Raw genomic sequence first — 22608 nt, 5'->3', positions numbered from 1 at the left:
TCACATCCGAGGTCTGTCGTTAATAAATATCTCAACTCAAAGATAACATATATTCTTGTCCAACTATTAAGCATTATAAGATGGCAAATATTTATCGAAGGTAATGTAAGAAAGGTCCAAATCAATGCACCGAAAAGTGATGCTCCACCACAATTTGCCCCGGCTTGATATCCGTACCTGAACGACTGCCCAGGGTCACCATGCGCAAGACATCTTCCTCACTCCTCGACGCCTCCATCCATGGAAACTTCGACTCATTATGCGTGGACCCGAGTCCCAGTCGCATTTGGCTGGCCCTGTGGCCCGTTCCGGTATGCAGAGATTCGCCCGTCTGGCTGCGCTTCCTGAGAACGCGACGCCAAAAAAATTTGGTTAGCGGCCGATAGGTAGGCAAACAGGCTGCTATAAGGTAAATTCCACCTTCGATCTCAGCCCAGATCACCAGCGTCGAGGCCGCCCAGGTTACGTCCCCTTGTACGTCAGTCACGTAAAATTCTCGGAATCGGATGATGGAAGAGACCATGCCACTGTTGTTTCGCACGGTGTCAGTACCTCTCGCTTTGAAACTATGATGACCATAATAAAAGTAAGGGAGTCGCAACTTACACACTGCCCATCAGGAAAGTAACCCAAATACCCAGTTTGAGGCGACTCGAGGCATGCAGATTCCAAACCACCGGCATCGGCAATATCAACATGACGACATCCGTCAATATGTGCGCGAATCCTCCCCAGCGCAGCCACGCATTAATGTCAATGCAGCTTCCGTGGAACGTCCAGTAGTAACTTAGTGGTCGGCAGGAAACAACACCAGCGATAGTGACCACAAGCCAATTGATGATGATGACTGCTCCGGTGCCGTAGCATATCTTTCGGAGCATCTTATCGGTGAAGATGCTCAGGTATAAGTGTAAAATGGCGAGTTTTGGAGGTACGACGGTAGCGAAGTAGAGAAGCGGAGTGGTGATGAGGAACTTGGTCGCCGTCACCAGCATCTCCGGATCGATCTGGCGGACGATTTCTTGATGCAGGCCGACCCCGCCGAATTTCACAGCAGCTGTCGGGAAGTGCGAGTTAGGTATATTATCTGACGAGATGGCTACGATATCACGGCCTACCTATTGTGCAGCTCGCATCGGCAACGCAGAGGATAAGGCCCACAACCATGAGAGCATCATCCCAGCCGAACTTCAGCCGTTCAACAAATTTAGAAGTAAAGCGCAGAACCACGCATACCACTTCCAGGACTATGAACACAATCGAAACGGTGATGATTAGGTGTTGTTTGGATTGATGAAGCTGCTCTTCCGAATACTCGTCCATGCTGGCGAACTTGCGAGACAACAACCACACCTCAGTGGAAGTAGGGGATATTGAAAGCTGAACCTTCAGTGTATCGCACTAACTGAGCGGTAGGAAATATCATGAGAATCGTCGCTCGGTCTTTGAAATCCGGTTAAGTCGCTCTCGTTCATCTTCATATAAGCTCGGCGAGGTCCGTATACTCCACACGGAATAACCATCCCCAACCATTTGGGACATGCGACTCGCAAATAGGGGCTGGAAAATAAAGCAACTCCCCGTAGAAAGCTATAAAGAGAACCCCAAGAACTGGTGGCAAGTGCACTCGGCAAGCATAATGAGAGCGGGTCTCCTACATCTAAACAGTAGTAGGAATGCTGATCTGATCGCTCTGCAGGGCCCAGGCAGCGTTTAGCACCATGGATGGAACGCTAAATTAGCACTTCCGCAGCTTCAGACATACCACATTTTAACTTTGCAGCCTATAGCTAAGCCAATAGGCCTTGGAGTGGGCCAACTCGTCTTTCGGAGAAATCTGATCTCGATTGCCCAACCGAGGACTAGCGCTAGACTATTGAATCTAGTAAGCCGCACGAGTAGACAAAACGTGGTAAGCATAGTCTGTTCAGTCTGGACGTAGAAGATTCCTCCGGTTCCGTTATAACACTACTAGTCAAGGTTCACAGTAATGACAGGTAGTGCAAGATGCTTGGATGCAGACTTCTCAGTTCATTTGGGAGCAAGAACAGAACCCATAGCTTAACGGTAGAGCCTCGTTTGCCAAGGTTGAAGCCCTACTCCATCAATCGCGGCCAAGATGCTTGTTCTTTGTTTCCAGAAAGGGAAACAACACTCAGGAGAGTTATCGGCACTCTCTTTGATCCTGCAGCGCCGAATACAGCCATGGCCTGAACATCCTATATACTTTCTGATTACTATTCTAAAGCTATTACCGTCTCTCTGGGTGAACTTTAATTGGCGAACACCGGCACACACTTGAGGTTTACCTTGGAGTATTTACTATCTCTCTACGAATACGTGGAGTTTAGATAATATGGTATTGTCAATTTCTATTCATATATAACTCAGGGTACCAGCCAGAGAGGTCAAAAATGAAACAGCCATCATGATAGTATTACTTTCCACCTTGCTGTAGTGTCAGACCAATCGTGCGAATGAACTACTGAATCCGGGCACTTGTACTTCTCAATCTACTGCTGTTTGAATGCTCATGTCAATAGTGAGTACATATTGACATATGCACTACTATGAACACTTACTAGTATCAGCAAAGCCCCAACAGCAGGTCCTAGCACTTCACAATATAGTTCTCATTCGATAGTTCGCTGGATGATTGGCATTCGTAATTATGGTTACTTCCCTGTAAGTTAATCGCTAGGGTTAACTAATGAGGAACCACAAAAAAACACTTTAGGACTTTAAGAAGTAGGGACAGCTATTCACTAAACTTCCACTAATGCTTGGCCTCCAAACATCCAGCCTAACGATACCAACCACAGCACGTTTGCCAGCTGTTGACCACCAATCCTAACTATCTTGACTTCAACGCATGTTACCTATGGACCCATGATCCGGACCTGCCTCGAAAATCTTCCGACCACAACTCACACTGTGCTATCAAGTCCGTCCAACCTCAACATCCAAACCATGAACAGATCCATCCGAAGATTGTCCACCCACGCCCACACCAGCACCCCCACTCTCCCCTTTCACCTCATTAGACTTCGCCGTACCCAACGCCCTAATCTCCTCCCGCAGCGCATCTAGACGCCAAGACACGACTTCATCACTCCCATCATCATAAACAAGATCAAGATCCTCGTAATCAAGATCAAAAGAAACCGCCTCACCCTTCAAGCGCACTCTCGTTGTCAAAGCAATAGTGGTAGCAATATGCATGACTTCTCTGACACCGACGATAAAACATCCTTCTCTGCGCTTGCCTATATCCCAAACGATGGCATCTTCGTCCTCCCGTAGTGGCAATGTCAGATCGAATATGATCTTAGCGAAAGGGGGCAGATTCATCATCTCCTGCCTCCATAACTTGGAGAGGGGTTGCAAATCGAGATTTCGTTCTTGAGCCTCAACCATAGAGTTGTAGTCACCGATGTGAATGGACGGTGACTGGATGCATAATTCAAGAATGTCGGCTTTTTCAAGCGGGCGTAATAGGGGTAGTCTTGCTTCGCGCAGGGACGGGGGTGGTTTTTGGTTAGGTTGTAGTTCGGATAGGTCTTCGCTGATGCAGAATTCGTGGGGGACGGAGGAGGGGGACATGGACTCTGCTGCTGGCATTTTTTGAGCTCTTGGTGAGATATAGAGATATAGTCAGGGAGTAGTTGAGTTGAGCTGAGGGTGTGGTGGGAAGAGTTGGATAATTCCAATGGGGAAAGCGCGACTGGTGTTTATTTATGTGGCTGAGAATTACTGTATTCACTTACAATCTCGAGTGAAGTATACCGGATACCCTTACCGGGTATTATTCATTGCAGCTGCTATTCACTTACCCAGTCCGAATAACAGTGACTTACCGCATGGTACTCTTTAGAAGGTCATCATGAAGTCGCAGCGCCGACTTTGAGACAATCCTGACAAAGACAAGCCTATTCCCGTTATCCCTTAATACTTGAACACACTTTGGAGATATACCAGCAAGCAGCAACCATAAGGACTACATCTAGAGGCTGAGGAAGACGTAAACGCCGAGGTATATTTCCATATTCCCATCCTCTCCAATTCTTCCCCGTAATCATTGGGGAGATAACCCCTTGTCCTTGGCGGAGTCTACGGTCAGTCGAGCCAATCTATTCTCATCCCTCCATACGGAAGTGAACATCGTTCTGTCTTATACTATAGAAAATTTTCACCGGTAGATATATGGAGCCGATGCTCTTCTCTTCCCTTCATCACACTAAATTAGATGGACGTGACTTGCTATTCAAAACGTCTACCTTGTACGCTCAAGATAAGGGTACATCTAGTCAAGCCTTGATCCTAAGTCGCGACGTGACTTATGTAGTCCGTAAATGTATATGCCAAAGCCGATCAACCAGCCAACGCACAGGAAAGTTCGACGGTGAAATGCTCTGCGGCAGAAACAGATACCAATCATTTTCGTCCACCAGGCTCATAGTACGTGTCAGCGCAGTGCACTCATAATAGAACGGATAGAAGCCACTGTCCTCCCAGTCAATGATTCCAGTGACAATATATTGGCCGCTAGAACCGGGATCTTGCTTCACCATTATATTATCAGTTCGCACATCGCCATGGGTGAACACCGATTCATGTGCCAGTGTTGAGGTGTCATGTTCCAGGAAAGAGCGCAGAAGTCCAACATAAGTGGAACTTCCATGATGACGAGCCGAAAATTGTAGATCACTGTACTCTTTTGTTGTCGTGATGCCTTTGAATAGGGCGCATTCGTCGACCGTTAGCTCCTTGACTCCCTCTCCACAAGTTCCACCAAGTGTACTAGTACCCTCTTTCTGTCGAATCTGTCTTAGACTGCGAAATATATCATCAAGCTGGCGCTGGATTGAAAGCTTGTTCTCATGTGACAGGTTAGGCCATGCTTGGGTCAAAGTCATGTCGGGAACATATGACATGAATATCACACGAAAAGGGCCAAATGCTACCAGCCCATGGGGCCTCGGAGCAGGAATTTGGGGCGCCCGCTTCTCAAGAAATTGCATGCTAGTGTACTCCGTGTAATCCCTATTCCCATTTATGACCTTGGCAATAACGTTTTCGTTGCACTTAACCACCATGCCTCTTACAGAACTCTGCCAGAGTTGTGGTGAGTTCCAAAGCAGCGTTCGCAAGGATGATACGAGCGATTTCTCATCACCGAGCGAAAATTGATCCGCGTCCGGTCGTGAACATCCTGCAAGCAAAGCAATAACTTCATCGGATAACGGATAAATGACTGTGGCAGTCTCTGCACGGTCGAGGTGACATTCTCTGAACTCAGGCGCCTTCACCTCAGGCTCTTGTTTCTCCTTTAACGCGGCTTTCGCTCCAAGCGCCATTGTAATTCGGCGAGTATAGTTCTTCGGGAAGTTTGATAGCAGGTTGGCTTCCGGGTCACGTCGCAGGTCGTCTTGAAGGCCGCTTAATACACGGCGATTGATAAGCCCGGCATAAGACAGCTGACTGTCAAGGACTTTTTGATGTTCACGGAGGTAAGCCTCAGAGAACATTGACATCAAGTCCGCCGCTGGGTCCTTCTCCAGAATGGCCTGAAACTCGAGCATCAACTCCCTGTTCCAGTGTGCCGCGTCAGGATGGGATAGTGAGACTGGCGCTGGTACACTGCCCATTTTGTCTGAATGTAACGAAGTGCTGCTCATAAGTAATGAAGTCGCAAAGAAGACAGAGAAACTGGGTCAGGGAGCTTGATATAGCGAGGGACGTAGGCGCGGTCTGTGCGAACAGGCTCCGACGTTGTTTCCATCCAAAGCGGCCACGTGCCCGGCTCGGGCATCCATATAATGCCATACAAGAGACAACTTCAAAGTTCTACAGACTGTGATGTCTACTAATGATGATCTTGGTCCTAATATATTTATTTTTCCACGACTTGACTTGACCTATGCTGTGCCTGTAGTCAGTCCGCATGCAGTAGTATAATTAGTACCAAAGTGGCCGAAGGAGCTTAGTTGCTCAGGGCAGATTCCGCCATAATGTCTACCAGAACCTACAGCTTACTCAGATGAGAGAAGGCTAATTGGTAACAGTGTCTTGGTATGCACGCAAGTTAAAGTACAGTACTATTTCTGTCGCAAGTATTCCGAATGTATATCCTCCCACAATGCCTCATACAAAACATCATATCTACAGATTCCACAATCTCAAAATCCCATCCGCGTCCGGAACGACCAGCAGCTGAGCATCACTTGAAACAGCCATCCTTCCCTCAGGGCTGGTGTCAATTTTATCCCCCGCACCTCTCGTAAACTGCTGCTTGAGATTACTTTGGAAATCATACGTCTCCACCGTCCCCTCCCGGGTCCGGAACACCAACTTTCTTCCCCCGTCAACGAACTGCACGCTTTGAATACCTGCAAAGCTCCGCATCAAGGAATCCTCAAATGCCAGACGCCATTGCATCTGTTCCTCGCCGGTCAACGGATCCCAAAGACGCACTGTGCCGCTGTCCCCTCCTGCTGCAATCACCGTACCGTCAGGGCTCCAAGCTAGGGTGCGTGCCCAGTGGCGGAATCCGTCGAACCGAGAGACGGACTGTCCAGTTTGAAGGTCGTAGACATGGATATGGGTTCTGGGGCTTCCCTGGCTGACAGCGAGGTACTTGCTATCGGGAGAGAAGGCGCCGCTCCAGAGCTGACAGTCCCCGAAACCAAACACGTGGACACAGTCTCCGGAGTCGGCATTCCAAACTCGCGCAGTGCCGTCCCATGCGATGGACGCAACTAGAGTATTGTCTGGACTCATCCCGGCCCACATGATAGAGTCTGTGTGGCCGAGCAGTCGGTGTCGAAGAGACCGGCTCTGCATGTCCCAGAGATTGGCACATGGGAGGAGAGCAGGGTCACGAAGTCCGTGCTGGGTTGTTTCGTTCTGACTGAGATAGATCATACTCTTGCCATCTGGGCTGAATGTGGGGCTACCGAAGGAGGCCAATTCGCCTTGAAGACGGAGTTTGCTTTCTTGTTCGTGTAGACTGACGGCGTTTAGGAGGGCCTTTTTCATGGCCTGTTCAATGGCCCCCATGGCTTTCTCGTCACGTTTCCAGCCGTAGTTGGACACTAGGTCTGATACAAGGGGCTGTAGAGTTCTGCTCGTGAGGGTGTCGACGTCAACTGGCCTGTCTTCCTTTTGTCGGAGTTTCCCGCGCTCGTCCAGCTCCCATAGGACGATCACCGCGAAATCACGTCCCTCATGGCGGTAACCCTCTCCAGCACTCTCTTCAAGATCCTCGCCTGTCGAAACCAGGACGTACCGGGTGCCTTCTGATCCTACGGTATTGATAATATTCGGAGCAAACTCCACCTGCTCCACGGCACACGTATGTCCTCTCAACACTTCAACACGTTCCTGCGTCTCTGCATTGAAGATATGGATCTCCTTGTCAATACCCACAGCAATGATCTTACTATCAGGACTGAGAGCAAGCGCGTTTGCCTTCCCCTCTAGCTGAATTCTTGCTGTTTCCTGACCCCAATATTTGGGGTACCCAGGTGCCCAGGCGGCGGGCTCCCCAGTGGGAGAGCAGAAGTCATGCTCAAGGGCATAGACGTAGTTTTCGAAAAACGTGCTTTGGTTCATGCACCTCATTTTCCCAGGCAACAATAGTTGATATGGAGGTTGGTATCTGTCTTTGGAGGGGATGAAGTGAAAAAGCTTTATAGTCAGCAAGAGAGATTCTGTGAGGTAGAGTGAACTGAGTCGGTGAATAAACGACCACGAGGCTGTGCTAGTAGCCTTAGATAAGACTGTAGCATTGCGAAAGCCTTGTGAGCCTCACGCCAACTAATTAGCTAGTTACACTCCATCAGGGAATAGGATATTTCCGAGCAATGCCACATTCTGTGTAACCAATGAGACATTGGGGTCTGGAGGCCATGACAGCTGGGTGAGTGAGTCAGTCTATAGTTCAATTGCGGGCTGCAGGCAACAAGCAATTCTGGATCTGCAAGCCCCACTTGGAGGCTGATACGATCTATCTACTTATGCATTGATAGCTGGTCAGTGGCCAGGCGGGGCACGTGCAGGACACAAATGGAACAGGCTGTTAGTACCGGGTGATAGTCCCTGGCATGACTTTAGTTAGTGCATATCTAACCGGATGGTGAATGAAGGTGGTGTTCGATTAGTAACATGTTCTATCCTATGCCATTGTGGCGAGGTGGTTATTCATTAATCAGCTCAGCAATCTAGATCTGGAAACTATGTAATCTGAAGGTGATCATACCCAGTAGGGTTGAAACTGGAATAAAGGTATAGTGGCAACCATTTACTATGGCCGTACATGAAACCCCAGTCTGATTAACTGATCGACTTATAGCTCCATAATGCATGTGGGTTGTAGATAAGATCGATATCCAAATATAGACTCAAAGATGTGACATGTACCATTCGCAATCAGTCATAATCACTTTTCATCCAAATCTAGCAAACCAATCCGCCACATTATATCCAGAGTGAAGAGTGTATCCAACCCCATAAAGAAAACTGGCAAAAGTAACAGCAGATGTGAAAAAGAACAAATACACCAGTGATCAAGGCCAGCCCAATCACGTCTAGATATATAAACAAGAATCAACCACACTCGCATCAACCATTTTACTCCTTCTTCTCCTCCTTTGCCTCAGCAGCCTCCTTCTTAGGCTCCTCCTTCTCCTCCTTGACCTCCTCAACCTTCTTCTCCTGTCCATTATGAGGATGCAGGTAGTCCGACTCGGACAGACTCATCTTCCTCTTCCTCAACCGATCCTCCTCAGCAGCAACCATATCCTTCCACAGATCACCCGTGTGCTCCTGCTCTGCGTTCTTCCTCTCCTCAGCAGCCTGCCTCTCGGCCTTCACCTTATCCTGCAACAAGCCGCGACCCTTCCTCTGATCCTGGATCTCGAACGCCGCACTAGCCACCAACACAGCGAGGGTCAAGCCCTGAGCGTAAACTCTGGCCTGGACCAACTTCTGTGATCCACTGAGGTGCTTATTCCGGTTGACCATGGCGAAACTACCGATCATACTAGCCACCCACGTGGCACCGACAATCTTGTACTTCTCGCGGCGGGCCCACTGAAGCGCGCGATCGAGCGTGGACAGCTGCGACAATTCCTCCTGGCGGAGACGCTCCTCGCGGTTCTCGTACCATTGGCGACTGGCGTTGCGCTGGGCTTCGAAGCTGCGGGAGGCGTGGTCGGCGCTGATGATACCCACGAAGGTACCGGAGGAGGTCACGAGGAAGGATTTCATGGGGAGGGTGAGGTTGCGAATGGTTTGGTAGCGCCTGGTGGCAGCGAGAACACCGGCTGCGCCGCCTACCAGACCGATGAGACCACCGATGGTACCGCCCTTGACGACCTCGCTGGAGAATTGCTGGGTTAGTTACTTGATTCGAAAAGTGGGTGGCGGGGAGGGCGGAAGTACCGGTAATGGGCATCTTCTTCTTCTTTGGTGAGGATCTTCATTGTGATAATATTATGTGAAGAAGCTGTATGTAATTGATTGCAATGGAGGTGGATATGTATGTATTAGATACCTTTTCTGTGGGGGGAGGAGAGAGGATTGAAGAAGGGAAGAAAAGCAGAGGGAGAATGATGCTAGAAATACGTGCAAAGCCCGGGTGACGTACGATCTGGACGCTCGGGGTCTGCGGCGGAGACTCGGACCATCCGGCGTTTGCCCGGGATCCTTGATAGCGTCGCCGAATTGCAACCGTTTTTACTGCTTTGGTTCTACTTTGTAAGCTGCGTCTCGCGCGAGAACGCCCGACCGTTTATCTAGTGCCTTCCCATTCGCTATGGCATGATCCAATAATACACATTCCGCCCTGCGCCGCCTCCCGAAAAATCTACGAAATAAAACCTGACATACATATGAGATCAGAAAAGGAAATAGAACAAAAAAGGTACAGCCAGAAGAATAAAGAATTAATAATTGAAGGAAAGAAATTTCTTCAACGACGGGATCCCTTGCTCGCCGCAATCTGCCGCGCCCGCATCTTACGGAAGCGATCCTCGCCGCTCGCTCCCAGAGGTCGCGCAAACTTGCTCTCCTGTACCATCGTCGGTCGCGGCACCACCGTATAGCTCGTGTGAGTCATGTCAGCGCGCGCGCGGTTCGCCAGACGAGGAGGCAGTAGCTCACGGGCACGAGCCTCTGCAGCAGTGGCCTGTACCGATGGAGTGCGTGTCGTGCTCAGTTTACTGTTCCAGTCAGTGATACATTCGAGGTAGTAGGGTCTGAGTAAGGAATGAACATACGTAGGATCAAAGGCAGCCTCCTGGTATACCCTCTTCGAGTAATCATCGCTGCGCTGGAGGATCGGGCGCGTCCATTCGGCCAGCAGGCGCTCCGCCATGCGCTTGATGCCGGGCTCTGGACGCTTGCTCCGGGTGTAGAAGACAATGACCTTGCCGATACCACTGGCAACCAGAGCTTCCTTGTTGATCGGCAGCTTGCCCAGCGCAGTCATCAGATCCCGCTGAATGTTGTACGCCGGCAAGGAACCATCATCCAAGGGCTCCAGGAAGAATTTGACCGCTTCCAGCAGGTTGATTTCGGGGTCGACCAGACTGTTGACGTATTGGTTGCGGTTGAGCAGCGAGACTACCTCAGGAAGCATCTTCAGCTTGTGCATGGCAGGCTTGCCCTCGCGACGGTTGATAGCGTCCATCTGCGCAGCGTGGGTCATGCGCTTGCGCATATCTTCGATTTCAGCATCGGCCATTTGTTCCAGGTCCTGTTGGAGTCAGCCATCACCCAGCGAAGTCATATAAGTGAACATACAATGCCATCGGCCTTTCTGAACCGTCTCTTAGTAGGCTTCTTCAGCGCCTCGTCCATCGCGCGATCAAGAGCTCTCCGCCGTTCTAAACATAGCAATTAGCATCATCTATGCCATCCTCATCAGTAAGAAACATACTCGTAGCCGGATCCAACAACTCCTCTTCCGCAATCTCTGCCTCCTTCTTCTTTCTCCTCCGACTAGCCTTCTCCTCGTCACTCGCGCCTCCGTCCTCCAATTCCCTCATCCTCCGACTCTTCTTCTCGCGACGTCCCTCTCTCTTCCTCTTCGAGCGCTCTTCATCCCCGCCCTCTGTACGCTTCCGCTTATGCCGTCCGATCAGCTTCAAGTTATCCTCGTCAATCGCCAGCTGCGGCCGGTCCTCGATGTCGACATTCTCGGGATCGAAGTCCTCGAACTGGGCTTCGTCGACTTCCGAAAGAATGGATTCGTCGTCGGAGATCTTGTCTTCGTCGTCATCGTCATCATTATCGCCACCATTGTCTTGCGCGGCCTCTTCTTCTCCTTGGTCTTGTTCTTGTTGCTCTTCGGCTTCTGGCTCTGCCTCCGCCTCTACCTCCTTAGCGGGTTCTTCGTCGGAAACGGCGTCGCCGCCGGGCGTCGGGGGCGCTTCCTGTTGTTGTTCTTGTTCATCCACATCAGCGGCGGGCTTGAGCTCGGGCTCAGGACTGCGCGGTTCGGACATGATTGTGTCTTGTGAAATGGCAGTTGTGGGTGGGTTGGGTGAATATGTTACTTTCTCCCCTGATGAGGAGTGGTCGGGGTCGGCTAGACCAGGTTTCGTGAAGCGTAGATGGGATAGATCGATTCTCGAGACCTTATTTGCCGGAATTCCACTTCTGTTTGTACACTTTATATGCTTAGGCGAGTTATACCCTGAGCGACGATAAAATTAAAGAGAATGGAAAAGAGATGAGAGAGAGAAAAAGCGAAAAGAAATGGCAGGTTTAAGTAAGTAGTAACACCGAGCAACCGCGCAAGAAGTTGAAGCAAGCAAGACCCAAAGCAAGCAGATTCCGCCTCCGCGGTGGTCTGTGCGCGGCAGAATCGAAACCCATTCATTCATTCATTCATTAACTAGTGAGTTATTCAACCCATTCATCATCTCTTGAACATACATCTATCTATCTCTCCATTGAGCTTCTTAACCCATAAACCACTATCACAATGTTCGCTCCAGGTGAGATACTTTTTAAATTGATGAAATGTTTGCATTATGCTAATTGTTACCAGGCCAGGAACAGCTCTCCAAGGAGGAGATCAGAGTATTTCACCCAATTCCCTCTTCATCGTCATCATCGACCCCGAGCAGAACATAACATACTGACATTCTATTTTTCTTTCTTTCTAGGCCGGTGAGATCCAGGCTAACCAGACCATCCGCATGGCTGTCTCCGGTGGTATCCTGCTTTACCTTTGTGAGTTCTTCGCATGCCCCGGAATTCTGTTCTACGAACTAACAATTGATTCAGCTCCCTTCGCTATTGACTTCGTTAAGAAGTTCCTGTAATCGCATGTCGACTACTTTTGTTTTCCACTTTACAACACACAATGCATACAAGGGATAGGAAGGAAGGGCATCGCATAATGTATTATATTGTACATCTCGAGTTGCAGAAATGAATATGAATCTCAAATGACCAGCTGTCACGGTTACTTTTTATGCTCTATTAAACCACGTCTCGTGTGCAAGACGTGCGGATACCAGCTCCTATAAACTCCATGCTCCAAACAGCACAAGCCAAACAACCAGACAGTCCCTCAATTCATGATATGATGGAATCGCAATCAAGCATCAACAGCATCAGCATCAGCGCCGGCATCAGTGGTTCACGGCTCCCCCGGGAAGCTTCTGTGCCTCCTCAAAGTCCTTTCTCACTGCTTCGAGTTCCTTCTGCAAGTGTTGGATTTGCGTGTGGTAGTCATCCAATATCTAAGACTTCATTAACATATGTAGTAACCATGACTGGAGGTAAGGAACTTACCTTCTTGGCCGTCTTCATCGTCTGCTCGTCCAGCTCGTCGTCCGCCTGCGCCGCCGCGCTGGGTCCGGCCCGCTCCATCTCCTGCTGTAGACGTCGCGAGTGTTCCCGGATCGCCAGCATGCGCGCCCAGATCTCCTCCGCCCGTCCATTCAGTGACGGGTCAAAGACCGACCGCTCCAGCTGGCTGAGCTTCTTCTTCAGCTCCTCCTCCGCGTCATCCATGGCGTAGCCGCGATTCCGCAGCACCTGCGTCTTGGCCGCAAGCGCCAGACACCGCTTGCTGAGGACGAGATGTTTCCGGCGGCAGTCAGCGATCTTGACCGAAATCTTCAGATCGTGCCGAGACAGCAGATCCGACAGGCAGTTGTTGATCTCGTGGAGTCGCGTCTGCATCATGGTAAGGAAATCCTTCTGGCGCTGCGCACGCTTGCCCAACTCGAAAAAGCCCTTGACGAGCACAGGAACATATCCCGAATCGGGCCGCTTCCGCAGCGCATCCTCCCATTTTGTGTCATCGTCCTCCGGACCCGGCTGGTAGAAAGGCGCCATTTCTTCGCCGACATTGTTATACAAGTACGCGCGGAAGGGAGAGGAACGGCTGGACGCATCCCACTTGTCCTTTACAATCTGAATCTGCATCGGTACGGTGCGGTGGACTACAACCATTAGTACGTCTAGCATAAACCATTATCATCCTCAACATACCTCCGGTAACTGCACGGCCCGGCTCCCACAGACTCGAACCGAGCTGTGCCGTCGACTGACCCATCTGAGTCTGGCCCAATTGGGGCTGCTGCTGTTGCTGCGCCGGTTGCTGTTGCTGCTGCTGTCCTCCTAGTAGAGAACCTCCGAACAAACTCGGTTGTTGCTGCTGTTGAGGCTGCTGCGTCTGACCCAGCCCACCAAACAGACCACCACCCTGCTGCTGCGGCGCCTGCGACTGCTGTTGCTGACCGAACAACCCTCCTCCACCTCCTCCAAGGGGTTTCTGCCCGAACAAGCTCCCTCCAGTAGTCTGCTGTTGTTGTTGCTGGGGCTGTTGCGTCTGCCCCAGTCCTCCGAAAAGACCACCACCGGCTGGCTTCTGCTGAGTCGCGGTTTGGCCGAACAGTCCGCCGGATGGCTGCTGAGTTTGTGTGTTTGTGGCGCCGCCGAAGAGACCTCCTCCCGACGGTTGCTGGGTCTGCGTCGCACCTCCGAACAATCCGCCCGTGGTGTTCTGCTGCGTAGTGTTTGTCGTCGAGGTATTTCCGAAAAGACCGCCACCTCCACCGAAGGGACTGGGCTTATTTGCGGTGTTGTTGGCTTGTCCAAAGAGGCCGCCGCCCGTGGACGGGGCCGCAGCTTGACCGAAAAGAGACATTGCGAGTTGCGTTGTGCTTAGGTTGAATGGCGAGGAATATAAGGGGCGATATTGAGAACAACACGGTAATGGAAGGAACAATTGCAATAGATAAGGTCGGTCACTCCGCAACAAAGGCGCAATAACACCCAATTGAACCCAAGTCGGCAAATACCGAATTTCTATTGAATGTCAACAACGTAAGAATAAGCAGGTGCAATGATGCGACTAGCCCACAACACAAAGCCAATTTCGCAAGGGAAGAAAGGGGATACCCACAGACAAGCAGCAGAAATAGAAGCGCAGTGCGCGGCATCAACAACAGCCGGGCAATGCTGGCGTGAGTCCATCGGGAAGCTTTGTTTTTCGCACGGTTACGGTCACGTGTGGAGCTCCCTCATGCCTAAGGCAACAAAGGCAGCCAGCTTCCTATTTATGCCTGATAATTCCGGCGACTAGCAGATTACCTAACCCATCCATCCCAACCAATCAGCAACGAGCAAAAACCACTCCTTCCAAACTCGCAGCTTCACCTTCCACTCGGACCCGGCGAACCATCTCCATCAATTCGATCCCCCTCTCCTCGACTTTTCCCCCCAGATCCGGTCCATTCAGTCCTACGCCCAGCGGTCACCATGGCGTCCAGAGAGCCCCAGTACGTTGAAATCCTGCCAATCCCCCAACCGGCCACTTCCACGGAGTTACCCTTGACTACTACACCACCACGACATATAATACGACACATACATACATAATCGCAACGCAATTGAACAATGACCAGCTCTTTTCTAACGGAAATGACTGCTCCAGGTTTAACCAGCAGGTGCTGGTCGACACGACCCCCATGCCCGATCACATCCCCAAGGTGGAGGAGATCGGTGCTACGTCGGCGCCGCTGTACAGCGCGGCGTACTTTATCGGAGACCGCTGCAAGCCCTACAACGACGACTTTATGAAGTGCAAGGACGAGTCGAACGGGCGCGGAGAGCTGGACTGTCTGAAGGAGGGTAGAAAGGTGACGCGCTGTGCGGCTAGCGTGTATGTTCCCATGCCTGTTCTGTTCAATTGGTTTTCCAAAGGGCCATTGAGCGATGATACACCGCAGAAGGAATACTGATTCAATGGATCTGCAGAATCAAGGACATCAACACCCACTGCCTGAAGTCGTTCACTGCTCACTGGGAGTGTCTTGAGAACAACAACCACAAGCTCTGGGAGTGCCGTGCGCAGGAGATGAAGCTGAACAGCTGTGTTTTTGAGAAGCTGGTGCGTTTCCTCTTCCATTTACACCCCCATATCGCGCCCTTATATCTATTCCTATTCTTTCCGGGCCGTGTCCTGCAGAGTAATACTAATTAAATGGTATAGGGCCTGAAGAAGGAAATCCCCGGAACCCCCGAGAACGTCGTCCCCGTGCACTTGCGCCCCAAGCAGATCTACTCCGACTGGCCTGGTCGGCAATATTAAAAGAAATACAAAATGAAATATTTTGAGGGGAGCATATATCATTGTGTTTTTCTTGAACTGAACCACTACCACTAACTTAACGTGTCTTTTGTATTCCGGTGTTTTCCTTTTGTTGTCCTCTTCCGTCTCTCTGGTTGACGTCTGTTTGTGTATATATTAGCATCAGGAATGTCATTGGTTCCGAGTCAGTCATTAATCTGTTGGTAGATCTTGGAGATTCCTTGTAGACCACTAGTAGTAAGTATAGATAGTATGATTGGTATCAGATGATGATAATGATGCATACACTATAATCCAGGCTCCAGATCTATAGACTGTAAATCACCTAGAATACAAAAGTGTACAACGAGAACACCGCAGAAATATGCAGACAGCTAGCCACTGCAATGAAGTATAACACCTCAAAGAGAAGTAGAGAAGTAGTAGACAGACAACCTCTAATCAACCCGACACAATAACAAAAGAAATGAATAATAAAAGAAAGAGGTATAGGTATAGGTATAGGTATAATAAGTAAGAAAAAGAAAGAGAAGAGAAAGAGAAGAAAAAGGTATATACGTATATGTACCAGAAGAAGACAAAAGAAATGAACTGGTGGTAATAAAATTGGTGCATAAAGAACCTCACGGGGCCTTATCACCAGACGAAGAAGAAGATGAAGATGAAGACGTAGGAGACGCGGACACTACCCTCCTAACCCTCCTAAACAGCATCAGGAACACCAACCTCGTCTTCACCTCCGCCCAACCCACCTTCAACTTCTCCTCTAATCTGCGATCTCCCCGCAGTCTCATCCAGATCAGAAGCATACCGAGCAACGCCAAATCAACCATGATCTGCCGTGCAGCGACCCAGACCAACCACTTTAACCAGGCCCACAGGCCTGTTCGTCGACGATGAGCTAGCGCTCGCGCTTCCAGTTGTTCTCGCACGGCGGCGATCTCGGCGGTCATGGTCGTCAAGGCCTGCTCGACGGTGCGACGCCAGCGTTTGGAGTCGTCCGGGGGTGGTTGTGGTGGTCGACGTCGTCTCCGACTTAGGGTAGTATCGTGATCGTAGTCTTCCTCCTGGTGGGAGGGGAAGTTGTACCCTTGTTGTTGGTGATGGTAGTCATGCGATTCGTGACGGTCGTGAGTGTTGTTGTTGTAGTCTTCTTCTTCGTCCTCCAAATGTTCTTCTTCGTCGTCGTTGTCGTCTTCATTCTCGAATAGATTATCCTGCGCTTCCGCGTACACTTCTTCCTCTTCCTCCTCCTCCTCTTCTTCTTCAGGTGGCTCCTCCTCCATCTGTCGTCGAAACCCCGACTCCGCCTGACTAACCGGACTCAACACCCGTAATCTCTCACTCCCTCTCCCTCTCGCCGTGGTAGCAAGTAACTGCTCATACTCCGGACGAGTCAATCTATTACTAGACTGCTGGAACTGCTGCTGTTGCTGCTGCTGTATCCGTGCATGATCCCGTATGGACACCGCTGCCGCCGAAGCCACCGGACTACCGAGGCCCTGAGACGACGACATAGACGACGAAGACGGATTGGATTTGATCTGATCCCAGACGAATTCCAATTCCGCGACGAGTTCCCTTGCCTCGGCTGTTTGGGAAGCGTAGTTATGCATGGTATCGATGAGAGTGGAGATGTAGCGTCGTTTGGCTTCTGTGCGGGAGAGGCCTCGTTGGGCGTGCCATGCGTCCCTACATCATCAGTATGATTCATTAGCATACTAATGCTAATAGCATATAGAAGAGAAGAATGGGGAAGTATACCATTTCTCACACTCCATAAACACATCCGCGGTATTCCCGACCGGTCGATCCATGACGCCTTCGACATCGCCTTCTACATAACATCAATTAAATCCTTCGTCAGCATATCCCATTCCATTATCATCAACGCAACACAAACTCCCCAGTGGTCAAAAATGAAAAGGAAGGGAGACAAATACCCATGCTTTGTTTATACAAGCCATAAAGCTTCAATCTCTCCGACGCCGGCGGTCTAGCGGTCCCCGTGCGGGGAATGCGTTTCACCGTGTTAAGGGCATGGACGAAGACACGATCTGAACGTCATATCGATCAGCACATTATTTCCTCCCCCCAGATTATATCCATCCCTCCATTTAATGTTATCCAGTGTAGTATGTAAAGTAGGTAAAGGTCGGGGGGGATCAACGCACCCACTGAATCCGACATGGTGCGAGGAACAAGACGTCGGACGGCTTCAGCAACATGAGAGCAGACGGGGACGGGAGTGCGCGCGATGATGGGTCCGCATCAGTGTCTTGCTGTGTCGTGTCTCTGTATTGGAGAGTAGTTTCGTTGTGGTGTGTTGTTTATCGGTGCGACCAAGAGAGAGAGAGAGTGTGTGTGTGTGTGTGTGTGTTGAGTGTGTTGGAGTCGGAGCTTCCCCGGATTTCGGCCAAGGGAGAGAGGAAGAGAGAGTGCGCGCGCAGGACTGGTGATAGTTGGTTCTGGGGGAGAAATAATTGGAATTGGATCTGGTAGGATTCAGCACGCGTGTAGAGCTGGTTGGTCGCGTGGGGATTGTTTGGGAGGGAAGGAGTGTGTGAGGCTGCGAGCTGAGAGATCGGTGGTGTGGTGGTTGTGGTTGATTGCTTGATGGATGATGGGGAGCGATTGAACCGCGGTTGTCGGAGTTTAGTCCCTCTGGCTGCTCAGCCAGCCCAACTTGTGATTGATCGGCTATCTATCGATCTATTAGATGCACCCTACTTCGCGCCATTGCATTCATGCTTTTGACTTATTTTAAAGTGACTTCTTCATGGACAATACTATCATCAAAGATAGCTTTCTTTTTTTTGTAGATGTTAATGTATAAGTATATTCATTATAGCTTCGAACCTAATTATATACAAACAAATCGCTAATAGGCTTTCATTCCTTCCCCTCCTTCTCATGCGCCGCATAAGTATTTTCCGTATCAATGGGTTTGCCCGTCATCACACCGGGCATATCCTCGTCCGCGATTGGTGGCCCTGTGAAATGCTTGCGCGCGTACACCACATACCATAGGATACTGATCGCCGCAAAACCGGCAAACACCACACTCGCGTAGTTCATGCTACTCGCATCCACCGGCAACGAGGTGGGCATGCAGAAGAGCACCACAGCCAGGCAAATCCAGCAGATGGATACGATGTTGATCGCATATCCGAATCGTCCCAGCGAGAAGCTGGATTCCTTGACGGCTTCGCGTCCCCGAAGCACGCAAATGAAAATGGGAAGGCCATACGAAATTGACAAACAAATGGTGGCTACACCCGTAAACGAGTTGAAGGCCGCCGAGGACCCGAAGTAGATCAGCCCTAACAGGCAAGCTACAACGGTGGAGAGGATGATGGCCCACACTGGCACATCTAACTTCTTGTTCACTTTCCTCCAAAGTCGGAAGCCGGGGATGGCTCCGTCACGAGCAAAGGCATACGTGCATCGACTGGCAGCCGTCAATGCGCCAATTCCCGCAAACACCAGGATGCCCAGCACCAGGAACAGCAGCCCGAAGCCTCCGCCAGCGGAGCCGGTGGCTGTCTTGAAGATGAGCCCAATGGGCTGGCCACTGGCCACAGCCAAAAGGGTCTGCACCGGGGGCAGAACAAACATGATAGGGATCAGATAGACCAGACCTGTGATACCGGCCGCCACCACCGATAGCACAATGGCCTTGGGGACCTCCCGATGCGGGTTTTGCACTTCCTCACACATGGCAGCCACCATGCCGTATCCAGTGAGTGTGTATGCTGCCTGCAGCAGACCAACAAAGAACGCCCAACCAGCAGGCCTAACATCATCAGCACGGGTCCATAGACCAACCCTGGAGATTAAGAAAGGGGCAAACATACCATCCACTCTGCGAAGCATCATAATGCGCAAAAACAAACTCAGCATCCCGTCTCTCATCCGCCATGGTCAAAAGTGTCACAAGAATAATCACGACACTCCCCGCCGTCCAATAAATGCAGACCTTATTGATCAAATCCAACCACTTGGAAAAGAAGATATTCACCAACGCACAGCACCCAATCACCGCCCAAAACATGAGAATGGTCTGCCAGGTATTGGCAACAAAGTCCTCGTTCCAGAGCGAAATGGCACTGAGGATCAACTGCCCTCCCGAGAAGGTGATACTGAGTGTGACGGTCCAATTGCCCACGAGGGTGAGCCAGCCATCGATGAAGGACATGGCGGGGGCCCATTTGCGCGTGGAGAGCATGGCACTCCAGTAGTAGACTCCGCCGGCGGTGGGGTAGACGGCGCAGATCTCGGCCAGCGAGGCGGCAATGGCGATGGAGATGAGGGTGACGACGACCCAGCCCCAGATGACGCTGACGGATTGGCCGTCGGTGAGGGTGATGTAGAGGGTGGTGCTGAGGCCAAAGGGGGCGGCCATAATGGCGAAGGAGCTGTTGATACATTAATTTAGTGAGTGATGTCCCCTTTTCCCTACTAATAAATATATATATTATGCTGGAATGGGAAACATACAGGCCGAGAATACTCATCATACTCAAATTGCGAGGCAATTCACTCTTGTAGCCCATTCTAGCCAACGCCTCATCGGCGTTGGCGTCCATGGAAGGTTGTCGCATGATGGGCAGTCAATTCAGGTAATTGATCAAGAAGTCGTGTGTGTCTTTTCTTTATGAACTGAAAAAGAAGTCGGTGTGTATTCCACTAGAATTATCTCTCAGGAATCCAAGTTCTCTTAATTTAGGATAGACATATCGTCATTAAAAAGTAAATCCAGATCCCAAAAGTAAGGGATGGGAGTCGAGTGAAGAAAATAAAACAGGAGAAAAGGAGAGGGAAGAGGAGGGAAACACGAGCAGGATAAATGAAGGGGAATAAGAAGGAACAAGAGAGAAGAAGAAGAGGAACAGCAAAGGCAACTTAACTTTAGTTCCAGTTCCTGAACACAACTAACTGCTTGCTACATCATCCCCCCGCACTTACTTACTTACAACTGTTTTAACTCTGTCAATTCCATAATCCACCCAGGGATATCCACACCACAAGAGACAAACAACAACGACAACAAGTGCCCGCCAGAAAGTGACTCCATCAAATTGCCACTTGCCAATGAGAATCCTCCTCCCCGCGATAAGCTCCCCGACTAAATCTTCTCCGGTGTCGGGCTAGTGGTCGGCGGTCCGAGACCGCGCTGATAAGACATGATTAACAAACAACCCTTTTCTCCCTGTTAGATAGATAGTTAACAAGGCGATGACTTGATCCTATCTTTTATACTTCTTATCAGATTTGTATATAGTATCTTTGGGAAATACTTCATCAATGAAGAAGAAGAAGATATCATCAGTCCCACTTACCTGACTACCTACCTACTACCCATATAACTAACTACATACCTGACTGGGTTCTTAAATGCATCCATGCATACTATTCTCCCCGCAATCTGCACGTTCGGAACCACTACATCCTTTTCTGCAGTGTCGTGTACATCATAAGCTAGGGCTCGTGACACTTAACAAACACGAGGGCGAAACAAAGCTTACTTATTACTTATTTTGTAGCACTGATGCCTCGGAAAGGGAATCCTGCCGGATAAGTTGGACTGACTGGGTCATAGCCTCCGCGCGGTTCTCCTCTCCTTCTCCTGTGGGTGGGGAGGGGGAAGTCTCCGTCACATCCGCTCGCTCCTCACTTTTGCGAACCATGGTGCTGAACTGCCTGGTTCGTGGGGTAACAGGGTGGGTGCCGGATCTGGGTCTGTCTACGAGGGATTACTACTGCCTAAATTGACTACATCTAATCTTAAATAGTACTGGTAGTAAGTAGTAAAAATACTGTAGGGCATATTTAGAAGGCGAGGATATATCTACTTCAGTTATAGATTATATATACATATATATATATATAGCACTCTTCCTCGGGTCAAATAATAGTATGATTTCTAGCTATTTCGGAGTTTCACAACTATCCATTTCCAACGTACATCACGGCTGGTGTCTTGTCACTACTTATTAAGTAGATGACGGCTGCCACATCCATTGCCACCCCCACACCAGCAACACTCGAGCCTCATGTCGGACTCCAGTGCTCAAACAGGGCATCAGGCAAGGATGAGCGCCACGGAACAAAGATAGAGAAAATGCGGGGGAGAAAGCGGGCAGGAGGGGGAGGGGATAACAAACACATCAGCTCGACCGAGAGGGTAAGATCCGAACGAATAGGAAAAAAAAAAGGGGAAGGGCATGTAGGTGGGGGGTATCAAACAGGGGGAAAGTGGTTCACTATAACACAGACAAGTCCATCATCTTCGCAGGAGAAAAATCCATTGATATCGAAATGGAAGTTTTTGTGTTTGTCTTTTGTGATTTTCTTTTTTTGTGTGTGACATGTCTAGTGTACGTGCGGACCAGAAGTAGAGGGGCGAAAGTAGGCCCCAATATCTCTCCAACAGATAGAGGTAAAGTAGGGAGAGGGTCCAGGCAGGCAAAGGAGGAAAGGTGACAAGGGGCACGGTAGATAGGAGGGAAGATAGGGGCAACGAAAGCAGGGAAGAGGGATGGATATCGACGGGGGGAAACAAATGATCGCGGGAACGGCGGTGGGTGGGCCAGCCCGGGCATCAAGAACGCCTGGCGTTGGGTTGGGTATGGCGGATGGCCACCTGGCCGACTTGCCCACCGCCACTTTTTGAGGGGGGCCAGCCGGTCGCTCTCCTTGAATCTGTATACTGGACTCCTTCGCCTTCATCACTTCAATCAACTCCCTCGCAGACAATGAAAACAAGATCATGCATGGCCTCCAGTAGACAAGGCCTCAAGTTGAGTCGCAACCAGCCAGCTAGCTTCAACTCCGTCGTCAATGATCATCGCCCAAGTGATCACGAAAAGAACCGTTCAAAAGCACAGAAATGGGGGAAATAAAACAAGCAAAACAATTCGCAAACGCCCAGTCATGCAGTCGTCAATCCAGATAAGTCGTTACATGTTGATGCAGTGATAATAGCA

General features: G+C 50.1%; 10 protein-coding genes across 10 annotated transcripts; 1 reads left to right on the top strand and 9 right to left on the bottom strand.

The window, feature by feature from the left end:
- Nucleotides 1–121: 121 nt before the first annotated feature.
- AKAW2_30563S (uncharacterized protein) lies at nt 122–1323 on the bottom strand (the record flags this gene model as incomplete). The annotated part of the gene is made up of 3 exons (XM_041687091.1): nt 122–527; nt 607–1057; nt 1119–1323. The coding sequence occupies 3 exons, from the start codon at nt 1321–1323 to the stop codon at nt 122–124; spliced, it is 1062 nt and encodes a 353-aa protein (XP_041541010.1).
- A 1617-nt stretch (nt 1324–2940) lies between these two features.
- Nucleotides 2941–3621, bottom strand: AKAW2_30562S (uncharacterized protein; the record flags this gene model as incomplete). The annotated part of the gene is made up of 1 exon (XM_041687089.1): nt 2941–3621. One exon carries the CDS (start codon nt 3619–3621, stop codon nt 2941–2943), a length of 681 nt encoding a protein of 226 aa, XP_041541009.1.
- Nucleotides 3622–4337: 716 nt separating this feature from the next.
- Nucleotides 4338–5678, bottom strand: AKAW2_30561S (aminoglycoside phosphotransferase family protein; the record flags this gene model as incomplete). Its single annotated transcript, XM_041687088.1, has 1 exon — nt 4338–5678. One exon carries the CDS (start codon nt 5676–5678, stop codon nt 4338–4340), a length of 1341 nt encoding a protein of 446 aa, XP_041541008.1.
- Nucleotides 5679–6162: 484 nt separating this feature from the next.
- Nucleotides 6163–7623, bottom strand: AKAW2_30560S (WD40 repeat domain-containing protein; the record flags this gene model as incomplete). The annotated part of the gene is made up of 1 exon (XM_041687087.1): nt 6163–7623. The coding sequence occupies one exon, from the start codon at nt 7621–7623 to the stop codon at nt 6163–6165; it is 1461 nt and encodes a 486-aa protein (XP_041541007.1).
- Nucleotides 7624–8631: 1008 nt separating this feature from the next.
- Nucleotides 8632–9485, bottom strand: AKAW2_30559S (HIG1 domain-containing protein; the record flags this gene model as incomplete). Its single annotated transcript, XM_041687086.1, has 2 exons — nt 8632–9382; nt 9445–9485. The coding sequence occupies 2 exons, from the start codon at nt 9483–9485 to the stop codon at nt 8632–8634; spliced, it is 792 nt and encodes a 263-aa protein (XP_041541006.1).
- A 488-nt stretch (nt 9486–9973) lies between these two features.
- IWS1 (transcription factor SPN1) lies at nt 9974–11510 on the bottom strand (the record flags this gene model as incomplete). The annotated part of the gene is made up of 4 exons (XM_041687085.1): nt 9974–10223; nt 10281–10759; nt 10807–10889; nt 10943–11510. The coding sequence occupies 4 exons, from the start codon at nt 11508–11510 to the stop codon at nt 9974–9976; spliced, it is 1380 nt and encodes a 459-aa protein (XP_041541005.1).
- Nucleotides 11511–12647: 1137 nt separating this feature from the next.
- Nucleotides 12648–14173, bottom strand: AKAW2_30557S (putative nucleoporin; the record flags this gene model as incomplete). The annotated part of the gene is made up of 3 exons (XM_041687084.1): nt 12648–12758; nt 12811–13466; nt 13516–14173. The coding sequence occupies 3 exons, from the start codon at nt 14171–14173 to the stop codon at nt 12648–12650; spliced, it is 1425 nt and encodes a 474-aa protein (XP_041541004.1).
- A 614-nt stretch (nt 14174–14787) lies between these two features.
- On the top strand, nt 14788–15619 carry AKAW2_30556A (coiled-coil-helix-coiled-coil-helix domain-containing protein; the record flags this gene model as incomplete). Its single annotated transcript, XM_041687083.1, has 4 exons — nt 14788–14807; nt 14963–15190; nt 15286–15418; nt 15521–15619. 4 exons carry the CDS (start codon nt 14788–14790, stop codon nt 15617–15619), a joined length of 480 nt encoding a protein of 159 aa, XP_041541003.1.
- A 623-nt stretch (nt 15620–16242) lies between these two features.
- Nucleotides 16243–17809, bottom strand: AKAW2_30555S (acyl-CoA-binding domain-containing protein; the record flags this gene model as incomplete). The annotated part of the gene is made up of 4 exons (XM_041687082.1): nt 16243–17311; nt 17384–17456; nt 17563–17676; nt 17794–17809. The coding sequence occupies 4 exons, from the start codon at nt 17807–17809 to the stop codon at nt 16243–16245; spliced, it is 1272 nt and encodes a 423-aa protein (XP_041541002.1).
- Nucleotides 17810–18511: 702 nt separating this feature from the next.
- Nucleotides 18512–20223, bottom strand: AKAW2_30554S (putative GABA permease; the record flags this gene model as incomplete). Its single annotated transcript, XM_041687081.1, has 3 exons — nt 18512–19415; nt 19477–20037; nt 20120–20223. 3 exons carry the CDS (start codon nt 20221–20223, stop codon nt 18512–18514), a joined length of 1569 nt encoding a protein of 522 aa, XP_041541001.1.
- Between the last annotated feature and the right edge of the window lie 2385 nt (nt 20224–22608).

The sequence above is a fragment of the Aspergillus luchuensis genome, chromosome 3 (assembly GCF_016861625.1).
Source record: "Aspergillus luchuensis IFO 4308 DNA, chromosome 3, nearly complete sequence".
In the NCBI taxonomy this organism is placed as follows: Eukaryota; Fungi; Ascomycota; class Eurotiomycetes; order Eurotiales; family Aspergillaceae; genus Aspergillus; species Aspergillus luchuensis.
Note: the sequence above shows the minus strand (reverse complement) of the source record. Positions and strands in the feature narration are given on the sequence as shown.